The 17638-nt window shown below is 35.2% G+C and overlaps 2 protein-coding genes across 2 annotated transcripts; both read right to left on the bottom strand.

Moving 5' to 3' along the window:
* Positions 1 to 6131: 6131 nt before the first annotated feature.
* Positions 6132 to 8094, bottom strand: LOC109813477 (uncharacterized). The gene has a single exon (XM_020377669.3). It carries the CDS (start codon positions 6969 to 6971, stop codon positions 6201 to 6203), a length of 771 nt encoding a protein of 256 aa, XP_020233258.1. The 5' UTR covers positions 6972 to 8094; the 3' UTR covers positions 6132 to 6200.
* A 382-nt stretch (positions 8095 to 8476) lies between these two features.
* Positions 8477 to 13643, bottom strand: LOC109813457 (uncharacterized). Its single transcript, XM_020377649.3, has 6 exons — positions 13374 to 13643; positions 13089 to 13221; positions 11987 to 12090; positions 10666 to 10810; positions 10428 to 10568; positions 8477 to 10291 (listed from the first exon to the last, which is right to left on the bottom strand). Exons 1-6 carry the CDS (start codon positions 13412 to 13414, stop codon positions 8720 to 8722), a joined length of 2136 nt encoding a protein of 711 aa, XP_020233238.1. The 5' UTR covers positions 13415 to 13643; the 3' UTR covers positions 8477 to 8719.
* Between the last annotated feature and the right edge of the window lie 3995 nt (positions 13644 to 17638).

Here is a 17638-nt window from a genome sequence, read left to right as displayed (position 1 = left end):
CAGACTAGAACTTGTATATCTATATATTCTAGATCCTATATTTATATACTTGTTCTATCTGTCTGGTATTTCTAGTGTATTGTGCAGTGTGTAGTGACCAGCCGGATCGTTACATATGATGTTATACATGGAGAGAGAAAACAAAAAACATCAAAGCATTTGACATCTTCATGAAAAAAAAAACTAAAAACATCAAAGCAGTTGACGTTTTCTGCATGTCATTTCACGCACTTCTCATGACAAAATAAGTCAAGAAAACGTCATGCAAATTTGACATTTTTTATGCATGATTTTTTTTCCTAAAAACATCATGGCTTTTGATGTTTTTCATGCATGTTTTTTCACTTAAAACAGAACTCACTTATTACATATGGTTTATAACAAGTTCTTAATAAAGTGAACAAAGTACATTAAAACGTAGGTTTTGTAATTGTGCTTCTTTTTTTTTTTTTTTACAATATTACACTTATTTGCACTTTTTTTCATGTAGAACTAAATTCATTGAACAAGATCCATTTGTGAGTTACCGGCTTGGATATGCATGAAAGGACGGCGTGGCTGCAAAATAAGTGTAATATTGTAAAAAAAAGTCCAATTACAAAATGTGCATTTTAATGTACTTTGTTCACTTTATTAAGAACTTGTTATAAACCATGTGTAATAAGTGGGTTATGCGAAGTACATGAAATAGCACGCACTGCTATTACATTTTTGGTTTCTTTTTTCCATGAAGAAAAGTCAAATCTTCTGACGTTTTTTGTTTTTTTTTTCTCTCTCTCCATATATAAAACATCATACATGGTGACATTTTCTTCATTTTTACCATTCTAGGTGACCCAAATAATTTGTTTTGATAAATTAATTTTTATTTAATTTATTTTAATATTTATTTAATATTTTTGTTTATTATGGCAAAAAAGCCCTGCTCTCTATTGACATGGGCAAACTTTCCATCAGTTGGTTCAATAAATTGGCCCATCGTGCAAAGCAAACCAAGGTCTATCCTACTTACCAACCTAACTAAAGATAACCAGTAAAATTGTTATGGATATTTTTTTATTCTAAATATCTAACTAATTACCCATATAATTGATACTAATTACATTAAACTGATACAAGTTTATTCATTCTCCCTTACGGAGTATGAATAATAAATAAATATAAATTATTGTATAAATATATATCATTATCTCCCACTATATTAAGTAAAGTGAAAAATAAAATTAAAAATAAATCAAATAAAAGTTTAAAGGGAAGAGATACGTTATCAATAATTTATATATATATATATATATTAGTTTTTATATCAACTCTTAAGTCATTTGTAAGAGTTAATTTAAATAACTAACAATTTTAGAGCTTAAAAAGTTAGAAAAATAAAATACAAATTCATAAACCATATTAAAGTATTGTTGCATATGTGTGTATTTTAAAAGAAGTACCATATTACTTAATCTTCATATGATTTGAGTTTATATATCAAAATATTACTTACATTTCTTAAGATGTAAGCAATGAGTTTTAGGTTTGTTCTTACCGGAAATCTGCTATAGAGCTGATCTGTCAGGTAAGATTGGTGAGTCTCCTTCACTGGTACACTGGTGCTCCAAGATGGGGGTGATACCTGCAAAAGAGACTCCGATGCTAAAATTAGGGTTTGCATGAGTAGTAGTCTCGTATATGTAATGCACGTACCTTGGTGTGATTTAGGGTTGCTTTGGGCCTTGGGCCTGAGATGAAGTGTAACATGATTAGATAACGGATCTCATCTGGGGCGAGATCCTCGGGGATCAGTTATGATTCACCTACATACCGAGCTGATGTCACGCGGCGCGCGTCCGAGGTCGGCTTGCGTTGTGGTGTCGAGCTTGGAGCTCGGTTACACAGTACGGACAGTACACTAGCCCCCCGAGCTCCGAAGACCGTAGGTCGAGGAGTTGAGGCCGAGCTTGCTGGGGGGAGATGACCTCTCGCGTACGTTTGCTCGTTGAGGTGACATGTGTCGTGACCGTTCATTTCCCAGGAACGCGTAAGTGGCGTGTCATGGGAAATGACGGTTATGTAATGATGAATTTGCAATTGATTGTGTTGTCAGGCGTGCCCTTGAGTTGACACGTGGCGCGGCCGTTTTGAATTTTTGGGAGAAGACTTTCTTTTCTCTCACTCGCCCCTCTTTGCCTTCTTCACTTTACTCTTTCTTCAACTTCTTGCGTACGCCGCTTCTCTCGTTTTCGTCCATCCTCTGTCTCCGTTTTCTCCGTTTCAGTCACCGTTTTCGGTAACCCTTCGTTGTTAGGGTTATTTTCTGAAGAGGAGTACCAGGTACTTCCTTTTTACTGTCTTCTTTTTTCTTCTTCCCGGTTTTTCTTGTCTTTTCCATGGCTGGGGGAGTTGGTGCCAGTTCTTCTGCGCCTTCTCGGGGCAAGGCGCGTGGCAAGGCGATGGCTATCGGGAAGGCCGTCGCCGAAAAGAGGGGTCCGCCCCGGGGCCCGGAGCCAGGCATTCCTGGCTACGACTGGGTCAAGAGCGAGATGGTGGGGGTCCAAAGCGTTTTTTGGACCTTTCTAGAGGTCAATAGGATCTCCAGGTCGTGTAGGGTTTGCGACCCTTCTATCTCCCATATGATTCGGCTTGAGCCTTGTCAGGCCGATGAGGGCGTGTATATGGGGAAGCCTACTGACTCTTCCCATTTCTATATGTACCAAAGCTTTTTTAGGGATTTAGGTGTCTGTCTTCCCTTCACTCAGTTCGAGTGCGATTTTTTGAATTTTATCAACGCGGCTCCTTGCCAGTTGCATCCCAACAGTTGGGGTTTTTTGAGGGCTTTTCAGGTCCTGTGTGCGGTTCTGGGGATAGAGGTGTCCCTTCGCGTCTTTCTTCATTTTTATCAACTGAAGCTAGGCGCTCCGCCTTATGGTATTTTGTCTTTGAATGGGAGTAGGGATGGGGGTTTGTTTACTCTCTACTCCCAATCATATAAAAACTTCAAACAGGAGTTCTTCCGGGTTGCCCTTGTGGGTATTGACCCCCTGGAGGACGAGGTGTTCCACTTCGGCGGCTTGCCGAAATTTCCTTTTTACTGGTGTCCCAAACCATCTAGGTTTCACGGTTTGGGTAACCTGAAGGTGACGGCCTCGGAGGCAGCCGCCATTGAAAACCTTGCTGCGCTCCCTCGCCCATTGGATTGCAAGCTCGTTCTGTCGCTTGTGAATTCGCCCTACAGGGAGAGGGGCCTAGAGAGTGAGTATTTCGTGTTTTGGTGGTTTGCTAGGGCTCGTGTAATTTCCTTTTGTTGATGTGTTTCCGTTTTTGTCTGCAGGCATTATGGGGAAGAACTTGTGGCGCGAGCTTAAGCACCGCTACAACGTTACTGAGCTCGAGGTTCCCGAGCCTCCAGAGGAGGATGTTGCCCCCCTGAAGGTTAGCCGGAAGAGAAAGAGAGGGGGAAAAGAGGTCGGGGGAACCTCCGTCCCTCCAGGTGCCGAGGAGGTGACCTCCAAGGCCGCTGATGTTGATGCGGTGGATCTCACTGAGAGTCCACCGTCTAAAGAGGCTCCCCCAGTGGGGACTGGGGAGGCGGCCCACATCGCTAGAAGGAGGGCCCAGGCCACTCTCGCCCCTTAGCATCGACTGGGGGGCTTGTTCCGGTATGCCTAAAAGTCCCACATCGCTTAGGAATCGAGGCTAAGGGTAGTTTATAAACACTCTTCCTCCTTAACCCACCGAGGCGCCTTTTTAAGGACAAAACTGTGACGGCCCAACGAGCGCCAAAGCGGACAATACCTCAGATGCGGTGACCCTAACGATGACAACGGACTTACGCTCGGAACATTGGCGCTAGAAGGAGGGCCCAGGCCACTCTCGCCCCTTAGCATCGACTGGGAGGCTTGTTCCGGTATGCCTAAAAGTCCCACATCGCTTAGGAATCGAGGCTAAGGGTAGTTTATAAACACTATTCCTCCTTAACCCACCGAGGCGCCTTTTCAAGGACAAAACCGTGACGACCCAACGAGCGCCAAAGCGGACAATACCTCGGATGCGGTGACCCTAACGATGACAGTGGACTTACGGTAGGAACAAGGTTCATACCTCATAAAAATGAACTTTAGTGAATTTGTTGTAATGCAAATCTGTAGATTTACTCCTCTTGCATGTGAAAATAGAATTTGAAAATATTTTTATTTTTGAAAATTATTTTATTTAATTGAGGGAAGCTTATGTTTTAATATTTCATTTTAAATGTTTGACTCGATCTTGAAAATTTTATCTATTTTATTAAATATTATCAGGATCAAATATTTCATTCTCTGACAATCATCTTTAGATAAATTTAATCAAATTTTTTCTTTAACTTTTAATCTATTTATGGACTTCATACAATTTCTTCAACTTCATAAAGGTCTCTGCCTTATTTTTTTACACGTTCAAAAGCACAAACTCTCTCTCCTCTCTTCTGGTTTTCTACGAAATTTAATTGTCAATTATGATCCTTAATATTATTAAGACAACTTTATTGTATCTTAAAAAATTTGCATATATATGGCAGATATAAGTTCTTAAAGTAAGTACTATTACATGCTTAACAATTAAAAGTTAGTACAACTCAAAATATATAGATTATGGAACTTTTGGACACTGCCTGTTGCTTGGTGAAATGAATTAATGTTAAAAAAAAAATCAGAACCTCGTGTTTCGGAAAAACAAGAGTTGTCCTTATCGAAGTGGACTTAAGACTAACATAGAAGACTTTGCTTGCAGTTGCAGTTGCATTATTTGTTTGTTTTTAGCCTTCAACGCATTCTACATTGGAATCATAATTCGAGACCCCTCAAAAACTGAGATATAACATTTTAATTTGATTCATATGATAATAAATACACGAACAAAAAAACTTTTAATATATTATCATTCAAAAATCACGTGCACAATCTCCCAATCCCAAAAACATATATGTAAAACGGGAAAATCAAGAGCTTGTATGCTTGTTACTAGGATTAGCAACAACTTCCTATAAAAACCAAGCAAATAGAAACATATCCTATAAAAATAAATGGCAGATAGACATAAAAAGTAGAGTAACTAGAGTTGGCATGAGAATGACATGGTTAGAACTTAGAAGAGGTATGGCCACGCCTGAAAAGTGAAAAGTACTTGTGCCCTTTTTTGTCTTTTCATTTTCTGCCAAGTGGCTACATCTTAGTGGTCATTAACACCAAGAATGCTATTCACAACCCTACCACCTAGCCAAACAAATCCAAGAAAAAGAAAAGAACAAAAAGCTCATAAGAAAAAGTTATTAGACGATACAGAATTATGTGTCTATGGTGCATTTATTTATTTTTATCGAAGATTATAATGACAAAAAACGAATTAATTTCTCATGTGTGTACTCTGTTCAGTTCCCACTATTAGTCCACGCATGTTTTGTTAAGGATGAAGCTGACGTGCATCCGCCTTGATGCTATTCTGTCTTGTTCTATGTTTTTTTTTTCCTCAAAATTTTGAGGTTGTTTTCCACCTACCCATACGTAAAAACGTAATACCAAACACGTATACTTTCGGTCAAATTGTGTATATGTAGTTAAAATTTTTATTTTACGAGGGAAAATGATAATAAAATTTCATTACATATCAATTAATAAATGGTTTAACATATTAGTTAGTTTTCGTGAACATTTTAAAAAAAAATTAATTAGGTTCCTATACTTAAAAAAATTATAATTGAATCGTTGATTTTTTTTACATTTTTTGAAATTGAACTCCTAAAACTAATAACAATTTGTAGTTATTTTATTGAATTCAAAGACCCGATTACAAAAATTATAAATAAAAAATTAAAAAGTCAACTGTATTAATATCCTTTCCCTTTTATTTTCTATAGTAAAAAATATTTCATTTTAATTGATATATTTCCATTTTAATTCTTTGTCATATAAACTAAAATATAAAGTTTATGCAACTACATTAACTAAAAACAAAAATAAAATGTATTAAGACTAAAAAAATATTTTTAATTATGAAATTAAAAAATAAAATTATAAAAAAGGGTAATTAAACCATTTTTAAATTTAAGAAGTTGATTAAAATAAAAATTCTCAAATTTTTCGGAACTTAGTAAATTTTAACAAATCTAACCAAAACCATGGACACGTCGCTCCATATCATGCAATAATTTTCACTTGTACATTAACAAAGCAAAATCACCACGAAGGAGAAGTACAAGGGGAATCCGAGGAGGAAGAAGAGGGGCCATTGACGCTATGAGAATCACTCAAGGAGGTGGCATCTCTAAGAGAAACAGAAGAAGCCTCTGCTGGTAGCTTCTTGATAGGGGTGAGAGGTGGCGTAAGTATCACTTTAGGTGGTGAATGATGAGCACAACCACAAAGGGATGCTAGAGCCTCAGCCTCAGCATCATGATCATCATCATCGCCAGAAGAACCACTTCTCTCTAACCTTGAGGGTGAAGTGTGTGGCGTCTCGAACGGTGTGTTTGCTTCACTTGCTTTTCCCTCTTCATAAATGGGGTTGGAAATGTACACAAGGTGCTCCTCACTAGCACTGACTTGAAGTGTGTGTTGTGGTGGAGCTCTGGCCAAGAATGATGCTAGTGGGGATGGTGAAAGAGTGACAAGACCAATGCCACGTGGAGTTGTGCTTTGTTCATCTTTGGAAGGGAAAAGGAAGGTTCTAGGGGCTTGGAGGACACCTTGTGAATAAATGTTGGCCAAAGGGGGAGGAGGAGAGTGTGGTGGTGTGTGTGAAGGGGGAGCACTTGATATGGTTGTGGTAGTTTGAGTGGTGGAGATGGGAATGGTGTTGGTGTTGGTGTTGGAGTTGGTTTTTCTGCGGCGGAGTAAGAGAGAACAGTAGAGTTCAGCTAGTAGCACTAGTATGAGGCCTAGAACAATGGCGAGGCTTACCACCATTGCCAAGGTTGCTCCCATGATGAATTTGGATGTGCCCTTCATCTTTTTTGGTGTTTGGTTTTGGTGTGTGTGTGTGGACAATGGTCTTTTTGCGTAGAAAAGAGAAACAGTGTGATATAGGGGAGGGAAGAGGATGAAGCGAAGGGCTTTTGTGGCGGGAAATGGTACTTTATCCTTTGACAAGAAGGGATGGTGAATGGGAATCTTGAAAAGGGGTGATGGTCCTAGGGAAGGGTAAAGGTGAAGGCTTTTGTTTCTGAACTAATTAGGACTTACAAGTTCTGACAATGGTCAGATTGATCAATTTGATAGTGTTACTGTGAATTTTCACCTAGAGATGGGGAAGCCTATGTTGGGATTTGGTTGGCTTAATTTGGGTCAAATTAGTTTTTAAAAAATTAATATAAAAAAGGATTGTATCTAAAAATGATTAAAATTTTAAGGTGAAAATCCACTATTTATGGACATTTCCAGGCTATACTACATGACGTGAGGTATGATGGGAGATTCCACCCCTACATGGGTCATTACTGCGCTAGCTCACTACTTTCAGCTGAGCAAAGATTTTAAAAAATAAAAAATATAGTTAAATAATTAAATTTAAATTAAATATTTAAAGTTGTACCAAAAAAAATATTTAAATAAAAATTAAATTTATGATAAGCTGCTAAAATTACAATCCAACTGCATTTAAAAATAAAAACTAAAAAATAAAAAAATAAAAACAGAATTTACAACCAACTCACTTGATCAAGGCATCAACACTTAGCAGGGTCAACTAGGAAGGCATTTCATTTTCATAGCAGTATGTACCTGCACCAAGGTTCGTATACATTTCTTCTCTTAGTCACTCTCCTTTTCTCCTTGTTCCTTATATGATTCTTAAAGAACAAGTAAAATACCTGCAAAGACACTCGAGTAAAAGTATTTAGGAATGTAGATATGGAATGTATAAAATTAAAGAAATTCGTGTTTTTAGCGTTATCTTCTGTTAATGCGAAAATTCAGATGACATTAATTGATAGCGTAAGTCTCAAAATAAATGAGATTATGGTCTTATCTTTCTCAATATTCTTGTTATGCTTTTGTATTAGCAATAGCTGAGAGACACTTGGACATGCCTCAACTGGGATGTTGGTCCGAGAAGTATTCGGACCTACAAGTACAAAAACCCCTCAAGCCTCGAGTCCTTTAGGAACCAAAGACTTTTATGATGATGCAGAGATATTTGGACGTACCCATAGATACTGCTATCAAATTATTTCTGTCGTGTACAAGGATTTAAGAAAAGATATACATATCTACCTCCACCACATTGTTCATTTCAAGATCAATTTCATTTTCTTCCCAAACAAATTAAACCGCTGCAACAACTGTAACAAGTGTTACATCAGCGAAAATAATATTTGGATGTGTGTACTACAAAGACCATATATATGGTTGAGTAAAACAATTGAAACAACCACATATATCTCAACTTTTACTCGAGTCGAGAAAATACGAATACTGATTTCTTCTGTTACAAACACTTTTTCAATCATAACGGGTGAAAAAACTTGAATAAACTTTGCATATAACCATCATTAGTAAAAATGATGACAACACGACAATTGTAAACACAGGAACGACCATGGCTAATTAATAATATAGCTATGGCGTAATCGACACTTGGAAATTAAAGCACCACAATGCACTCTTGAACAATACCAACGGTACGTGAGATCAAAACATGATCATAATCACTGCAATCATGTTGGCAAAGGAGTATTTATTCATTGTGCTCCAGTCACTTATATTCCTCTCAATGCCGCAATCCTAGCAGCTAAATCATCACAGTCAGGTAAGTTGGGATGCACATGTGGAGCTTCATTTGATCTATCAGGCTGAAATGAAGCAGCACGAGCATATACTTTTTTAACTTCCCCAGATTCTGTTTGTTCATGGGGAAGTGAAACTGATCTTGGTGCATGAGTGACCCTCTCTGGTGTGTCAGGCCCCTCTCTGCTTCCATTCTTTAGGGATTCCCTGGTTGAGTTCTCCATTTGATGTGCATGCCGACTTCTAGACTTTCTTCTTGCTTTTTCAGGCAGAGACATAGATGGCTTTTTGCTATAATGGATCAGTAATCTATCTATTATCCTTTCCTCTTCATCATTTTTATGCTGCTCATCATCAAACAAAACTTGCAGGCCACGTTTTTGTTCATCTCGTCTCCTGCTCCTAGGTTTTCTCACAAGTTCAGCATCTTCATTACTAGTTTCATTGTGAATAGATCTTGATTTTGAGTGCTCCCGTCTCATAGATTTTTGTTTTAATACACTGACTTCTGTAGCATCTTCCTGAATAGAGAGTTCTTTTTCCTGACCCTGTTTACTCAGTCTTGCATGTCTAATGGCCTGCAAATTCTGTTCAGAATCATCCAAACCTGATTGGATCCTGTCCATTGTAGGAGCACTAGGCTTTTCATGCACTAAAGGATATGTAGGGATACGATCACTGTCAATATTTGAAGATACTGAATTGGTTCCATGAGTGCTGGTCTTCAGTTTAGGATTAGGTTTTACATAAGGAGGAGGGATTGCATTATTGAAGAAGGGCTTTACCCCAGGAGTTTCATCCTTTCGAGTTCTTCTTTCAGAGTTATCAACATCAGGTAGGACACCGCGATTAACAACAAATGGCTCATTGACATTGTTCTTTGAATGAGATTCTGCATGACCAGGAGATTTCCTAACAGTGGCAGTGTCCTGGTTTTCTTTTACACGTCTGGCATTCCCCCAACCATCATGCTGATTGGAACCACCTTCAAATTGTTCCTCTCTTATATAAGATGGCATGGCATTACTATAGAAGGGCCTTACCCTAGGAGTTTTTCTTTCTGGGTTATCAACATCAGGTAAGCCACCATGATTAACATAAGGCTCGTCCACATTGTTCTTTGAACAAGATCCTGCATGACCAAGCGAATTCCTAGCAGTGGCAGTGTCCTGGGTTTCTTTTACACGCCTGGCATTCCCCCAACTATCATGCAGATTGGAACCACCGTCTAATTGTCCCTCTCTTGTATCCTTGGAAGAACGTCCAATTGGTTTTAGCATACTACCCTCCTTCCAATAGCCTCTATCACTCATCTTAGGTAACGGGTTGCCATGGCCATCCCTTTTCGCATTGACTTCATCGTAACTGCTTGGTGGCCGGAATCCATTTTCGGGGATTGGGAATTTGGATTTAGAACGAAGATTATTTTCATCTCCTTTTGAGACAAAAGCCTCCTTGCCATTCTGAAATTTGTGCCTGCCATTAGGATGGTCATGACTTCTCTCATACAAATCCTCATAATTGACTCCTTTCGGGGTAGCCTCCTGCAAGAGCAAAAATGATTTTATAATATATTCTCAGAATGATTTCCCAAGGGGAAAATAAAAGCATGGAGAAAAATAATTTTATAATACAATAGCAAAAATGATCCATTAGAGATCAAAGGACTAGGGACAACACCTGTGCAGAAACAGAGGATTTCGACATCCTTAGTTCAAAAGCTTTGGAATCCCATCTTATTGAGAACTCTGAAGCAATGTCCTGCATCAAGTGAACCTTCTTCTCCAATGTAGAAGACTTTGAATTCAAATTTGTAGCAAACTAATAATTGGCAATTTAATAAGTCGGTTCAGCAGTAAGTCATAAATATGTAAAATTCTAATGAAATTTAAATTAAAAGGAAAAGGTGAAGAGTGACCTCTTGATTAACATAACATTCTAGGGAACTTTCATATCTATCCTGAAATATTTGACGAAGGTCACGTAACTCTGGTAGATCAGAAAATCTTGCAGCGGCAAACATCAGAGATGATATAGCCTCCCTGACCTCCTCAGGACATCCACTGTAAAAGACATGAGGAAAAAATTTATGAAATAGTTCCATGAACTTAAGAATATCTAGACACTGCATGTAACCAAACAATGCATATCAGTGTACAGAATAAGTTCAACATCAGGAACAGAAACTATTGAAGAACAATATTCCTACTGCTCCCACTCTTATCAAAAGAATGAAAGAAAAGAATTATTTTGGCCAATAATCTGATAGCCAGATCACAACTATTACAACAACACAACAATCTGATAATAAAACTTGGGTTTCCCATGAAATTAATATTTCTTGGCCCTTCTTTCACCTTTCTACATTTAACAATTTGCATGTATACTGCCAAACATTATTAGTTTCTTACTATTATTTTGGGATGAAAACCATAGAGCATTATCATATACGAAGTCTAGATGCATAAATTCCATTATATAATCATTAGTGTTGAAATTCCAATTATAGGATCAATTATCAATACAAAGGTCAACTTTTGCCTGACACTTAAATCCTATATACATGCACACACATGTACTTGTGGTGTTGAACATTAATCCTGTTTTATTTCACAAGTTATGACATAGCATGAGAGAAGGAAAATCTTTCCCCCTAAAAAAGAATTGCATTTCTACTATTGTTTTTGATTTGCACGCAAGGATGAAAGACAATTTATTAACAACATCAAAAGAAAGAAGACAACCAACTAGGGTATAGTCATTATCCAGGGCATAAATTCCATTGTCTATCTTGAATCAAAATTAAATCTCGAAACAGAACCATAGAACTTTCGTTCATTTTAATCTTGGATACTGGAAAGTAAAGTGAACACTGAACAGCAATGTGGAAGACTTTGTAAGAATGCTTCTATATCATCAGACACATTGAAAAGATCCCAAGGTTTATTTTGAGTCATAAACAGTGATTTCGAATGGGAAATGAGATAATGAAAGTTAAAAAGTAAATGCAATTGGACACTCAATTCTGATAGGAACAAATTGAGAAAACAAGGTACAGACTACAACTTGAGAAATATACAGCCTTGATTAACTGTTTCTTTCAAATAACTACCAAAAGGAAGTCACTATAACAGACACATCAAGCCTTGCAGATTTATTAATCAATTATCAGCATGGTTCAAATGACAAAAGAAAATCCATCAATATCTTAAGCATAAATCATTAAAATAGATTCATACCTCACTTTCTGCAACACTGAAAGGTGCTTCAACACAAAGTCACAAGATTGTTCCACAAAATCATAACAAGACGATAAAGTCAACTCAGCAAAGAGTCCTTCAACCTGTATAACCACCCACAAGTAGGATAAAACATGAATTGGGCAAAAATATTATGTTTCAAAGACAATATTTATGGGCACAATCCAATCCAAACATCTGTTAGTTCTAAAGTCCCTTTCTAACAAACAACAAGTTGATAGGAATTCATCATTCTCATACTTGAAAGAAGAAAAAAAAAGACGGTTGAAAAACAGTTCTCATTAGTCGTCTCTGTTTCTAAACCCAAAACACAAAGTTTCAATGTGTAGTCAAAAGATAATCAGAATCCATCATGCACCTTCGACAGGCAGAATTATGCATACAACTTATACTTTTATAATTATTGACTTAATTAACAATTCCTATATATTAAACTCAAGTCTTTACATTCTTGGCTTTCTAGTTTCTACATATCATATATCTTACATTTTTTCTTTTTTATTTTCCTCCCAAATATTATTGCTTAAAGTTATCCAATCCTATGCTATACGGTTGTTTATACCGAAAAATTTCTACAGTTACAAAATTACATTTCATACATTTGAATTTTGACACATTAAATTAATAATTTGATTGAGACAATTTATTTCCATAATTTATTCCTAATTTTTTAATTATCTCTTTAATTCATTCTTATACAATAAAAGGAAATAAAATCTTCATTCATGACAATGAGTTTATTTCCTATTATTCTTTATTCTAGCTCAATTATTTAATAACAGTGGTATTTCTCGATATTTTTCTATATAAAATTCTAAATAAATATATTGTATGTTACTAAAATGTAAATTAGCCAGTATATGTTGAAGGATTTTATTCTTCTAATTTGGTCATCGTCAACTTTTTGCTGGATCCACGCCAAACCTTTTGTTTGACTATCAGTATTTAGTAGAATCACGCATGCGTCTCTTTAGACAAAGAGATTATGAAGCAGTGTATTGATCTCAAATATCGATTCTAGTGTTACATTACAACAAACCAGATAAAAAATAAAAGAAAAATGAAAATAAAAAGCAATTACCCTTCCATAAGCATTGACATCCAAACCATTCGCCAGCAGATCAGCGATGTCCTTCTTCAGAAACTTCTCCGTCGCCTTCCTCTTCCTCCTTATCACATCGATCCGATTCTTCGTCAATTTGATCAACGATTTGCTAAAACGCAAAAGAAAAAATAAAACAAAACACAAATATCATATCATAATTCATAACTACATTATCAAACTTCACCACGGTTCCTTCATCAGAAACCAAATCAGTTAATAACTATCAACAAGTAAATAAGCAGAGAAACCGAAGCGTAAAACCATTTCGCGGCGAATCCTCGACCGAGCAAGCCGTCAAACATGCCGGAAGATCTGTGCCTGCGCCAAACTCGGTGACTCGACTCAGCTAACGATTCGACTCGGTAGCTCGGAATGTGAGATTCTACACTGACGAAGCCACGTTCGCGTTCGCGTTCGCGTTCGCGTTCGGCGCAGAGAGCAATAGCACAGAGCTGAAGTAGAAGAGGTTGAAAAAGTGAAAGAAGAAGGAAAAGTGAAAGAGAAGAATAGAGAAAAGGCTAATTTTGAGGCTAGTTAGTTACGATAATGACCTTCGCCCCTTTCCTAATGCATATGATGTTCACGTTGCCGCAGTGGATAACAAAAAAAATTGGGATGAGTCAAAATAACATTGACCGTTGATTTGGTGACTTCGGGAGTGTGGAATCATGACGGACGGAGAAGATCTAATGTGTAAGGAATCGATGAGAATCTGTGCGCTGAGCTGGGTCGCACTAACGGCTCACCAGGATTCTTATTGGCTTGGACCAAACGCAATAAGGGTTCAGTGGGCTTGTCTTTGAAGTGGATGTGGTAGGTTCTAAACGCCGTAACGACAGTTTTAACATGAACATGGAAAATTCACCCGAAAAAAACAAAAACATTAACAGAGAAATCTGCAAGAAATTGTATCATTTTTCCATTCCTACATATTACAACCTCTTTTTCTTTTTCTTTTTCTTTTTTTATCCAAAGCTATCTACGAGAAAAGACAATAAATTTTAGAGATTTATTAATATTTTTATTGTTTTATTTTTCCTTTATTATGAACTCTAATTAATTTTGTATTGATATAATTAATAAAATAAAATATTAATTATGGTAATTAAAAATATTTTAAATTTCTGACAAAAAATTTATACTTTAAATTAAGATAATTTAATTATTCTTAGGTGTATAATTTGATTAAATAATATATGTATTATTTTATATAAATAAAAATAATTACGTATAATTTATTTTTATTTTAATATATTGTAAAGAATAATTTTTTATTTTTAATACTATTCTTACTGTTAATTTATTAATTTAATTTTAATGTTATAATTTACTTAAACACTTATAATTTATTTTTAATATATTATTTTTTTATATTAATTCATTATTTTTATTTGTTGCAAATTAAATTATCGCATACAGAAATTTTGTCTCTAAAACCAAAATTAATAAAATCATTCGTGACGTATAACTAAAATTATGTAAAAAAAAACAAAAAAATTATTCACATTCAATAATGATTCAGCTATGTTTCCTCATATTATATTTATATCTTTATTTTAACGGAATTGCAAAAAATTTATTGTAAAATGAAAAACAACTGTCATTAAAAAATACGGAATAAAAAAAAAGAAAAAAGAAATAAATATAATTTAATAGTCCCTTTATAATATTAAATTCATAATTTTAATTCCTTTATTTTTAAATTTGTAATCTTAATTCTTCAATTTTATAAAATTCACAATTTTAATCTTCTTATTAAATGTTGCATTGATCTTTAAAATTGTTACGTTTATCTTAATCTAATATTATATATATGACACCAAAATTAACATTTAATAATACTTAAGTTAACTCTTATTTTTATCTTATTTTACCACTTTTATTATATAAAAATAAGGATTAAAAATAAAAATTATTTTTAATATTATTAAATATTAATTATTATATTATCTATTTAATATAAAATTATGACTAACGTTACAATTTTAATGAACATTCAATTAAGAGATCAAAATTATAAATTTATAAAATTGAAAAACTAAAATTGTAAATTTAAAAATAGAAGCCTAAAATGACAAATTTAATAGTATAGAAAAACTAAAAACAATTTAACCGATAATGTAACCAAAAATTGTAATACGACAACCAAAAAATAATACATAATACTTTTTTTTTTTTTGTAAAATCTCTCATATAACTTTTTTACGAGCAATTATAATACTTATTGCTTGTAAATTTTTTATTAAATTTTAAAAAGAATATAATATTACATCACATAACTCAATATTTTTATTAGACAATAATGTTTGAATTTAAAGCCTTTTGCATATTGTTTCAACTTTTTCTTATCATTAAACCAATCTTAGTGTTTCCACGTGTTTTACTGTGATGGTCGAAACTGTAACACTAAGTATTTTTTTAATAATTGTTTATTTTATTAATTTTGTTATTGTAAAACTTTAAGGATTTAAGAATTCTTATGATTTTTTGTTGTTTAGGAGTTGTTTTGAGTTGAGGTCAAAATTGACCAATTAGAGAATGATATATAAGGTTTTCCTTAAGACCTTAGCTTCGTAAGTTCATTTTTTAAGAAAACCTAAAAAAAAGTTAGTGAGAAGAGTTTTGGAACTTGAAAGAATTCCTTCTTCACTGATCCCATTAGAGACTTCTAAGAACCCTCCTGAAGTGAATTTTGTGTAGTTGAGCTAAGATTTGCAGCTTTGGAAGCTAAGGATTGGAGGGTTGGTGGTTTTGTGTAAAGTTCCCCAAATAGTCTTTCCTTCTTCCTTTTCTTCTAGTTGATTCAGAGGTAAGAGAAGCTATAATTTGAATTTTTTTATGAATTGTTAGAGTTGTATACTGCTTGAATTCATTAAAATTGTGGTTATATTGATGATTGTGAGGTAGAACTCCTATGTCGTGGGTATTTGGTGTTTCTTGAACATGTTGAAGAGAAATTGGTGATTTTAATCATATGTTGGTTGCATGTCACTTTCTTTTTGAATTTAAGTGCTTGTGAAGTGTATGTATGGTTTTATGAATTCATGTTGGTAATTTGTTGAGTTTTAGGTGGATTGAGCCAAGACAGGAATTTGCCAAATGCATAGATCACTATCGCGTCGGGTGCAACTTCATGATATCGAGCGTGATGCATGTCAAAGACTCTTCGCCTCACTAACGTCAAGCATGTGATTGGTAACGTCGGGTGTGAGTTGGAGGATAACTCTCTAATTTTGGTTATGTTGGACATGGATTGAATGGCGTTGGGCGTGAATACCATTGGAGCTCTCTTATTTGGTGATGTCAGACCCTAGTTGAGTGGCATCAGACGTGATCAAGGTAGAAACTCTATACCTCAATGATGTCGGGCGCTAGTGTTGTGATGTCGGACATGAGTCAGGTAGAAACTCTCTATCTAAAATGGGGTCAAGCATAGGTTTTGCTACACTAAGCGCGATTAACCCAAGGATTCTCTACCTTAGTCATACTAGGCACAGGTATATTGGTGCCAGACGTGTGCGAGCTAAAGGCTCTTTATCTCAATGACGTCGAATGCAAGAAGGATGGCATTGGGCATGAGTTGTTAATCGAAAATGTGTTGTATAATTGACTAAGTGTTAAATATGTGTATGATAGTTAGATCCCTCACATGTTGTATGTTGTTATATGTTTCTAATGTATGTATATGGAGTTAGAATGATATATGTGGATATTTAAGTTGTTTAAAGTTGTAAGTTGTAAAATGTTGAAATATGGAAAGAGGAAAATTTGTTTTAAAAGTTGAATATTTCATCATGAGAATATGGTGTTCTGGTGTTTTATAATCTCAGTTGTTGAAAAACCTTATTGAGAAATTGACTCTTGAAGTAGAGTGTTGAGTCTCCTCCATAACCTTAGTTGATGTTGTATGGAGATAGGTCGAGTCATACATATATAAAACAACCAATTTAAATTCGTATGGCGGTAAAATCAAGTCATACATATACAAAGCGACCAAATAGAGTAAGGTACAAGGTTGGGGGCCAAAATCACTAACTAAATACTGAAAAGGGCATAGTATTTAGAGGGTAGTTGGTGAGATAATCCCATAGGAAGTTTAGTTACGCATGTTAAGGTCGTAGTAAGCTCACACTCAAGTTGTCCTACCCTAACAGAAATATTAGACTTTCTTAGTTTAAGGGCTTTTTGACCATTGTGGGGTCATTTTGTAAGTTTTTTACGTAAATGGGGTTCTTTTGAAAGTATTTACGCCTTTGGGGCTGGTTATAACGGTGTCGCTATGGGCTATAGCGACACCAGTGACACGTGGCATTTTTTAAACTCCATGAAAGCCATATTGATAGTGTCGCTACAACCTATAGCGCCACAAAACAGCTTCACTAAAGTCGCTATAGCCTACAGCGCCACATATTTAATATAAAAAACGATTTTAGAAATAAATAAAAATGTGATAAAAAATAATTTATTTAATAATTTTAAAAAAAGTTAAAAATATAGTGGCGCTATGGCCTATAGCGACACTGTGT

Source organism: Cajanus cajan, chromosome 1, assembly GCF_000230855.2.
Source record: "Cajanus cajan strain Asha chromosome 1, NIPB_CcT2T_4, whole genome shotgun sequence".
Taxonomy (NCBI): Eukaryota; Viridiplantae; Streptophyta; class Magnoliopsida; order Fabales; family Fabaceae; genus Cajanus; species Cajanus cajan.
This window is presented reverse-complemented; position numbering and strand designations above follow the sequence as displayed.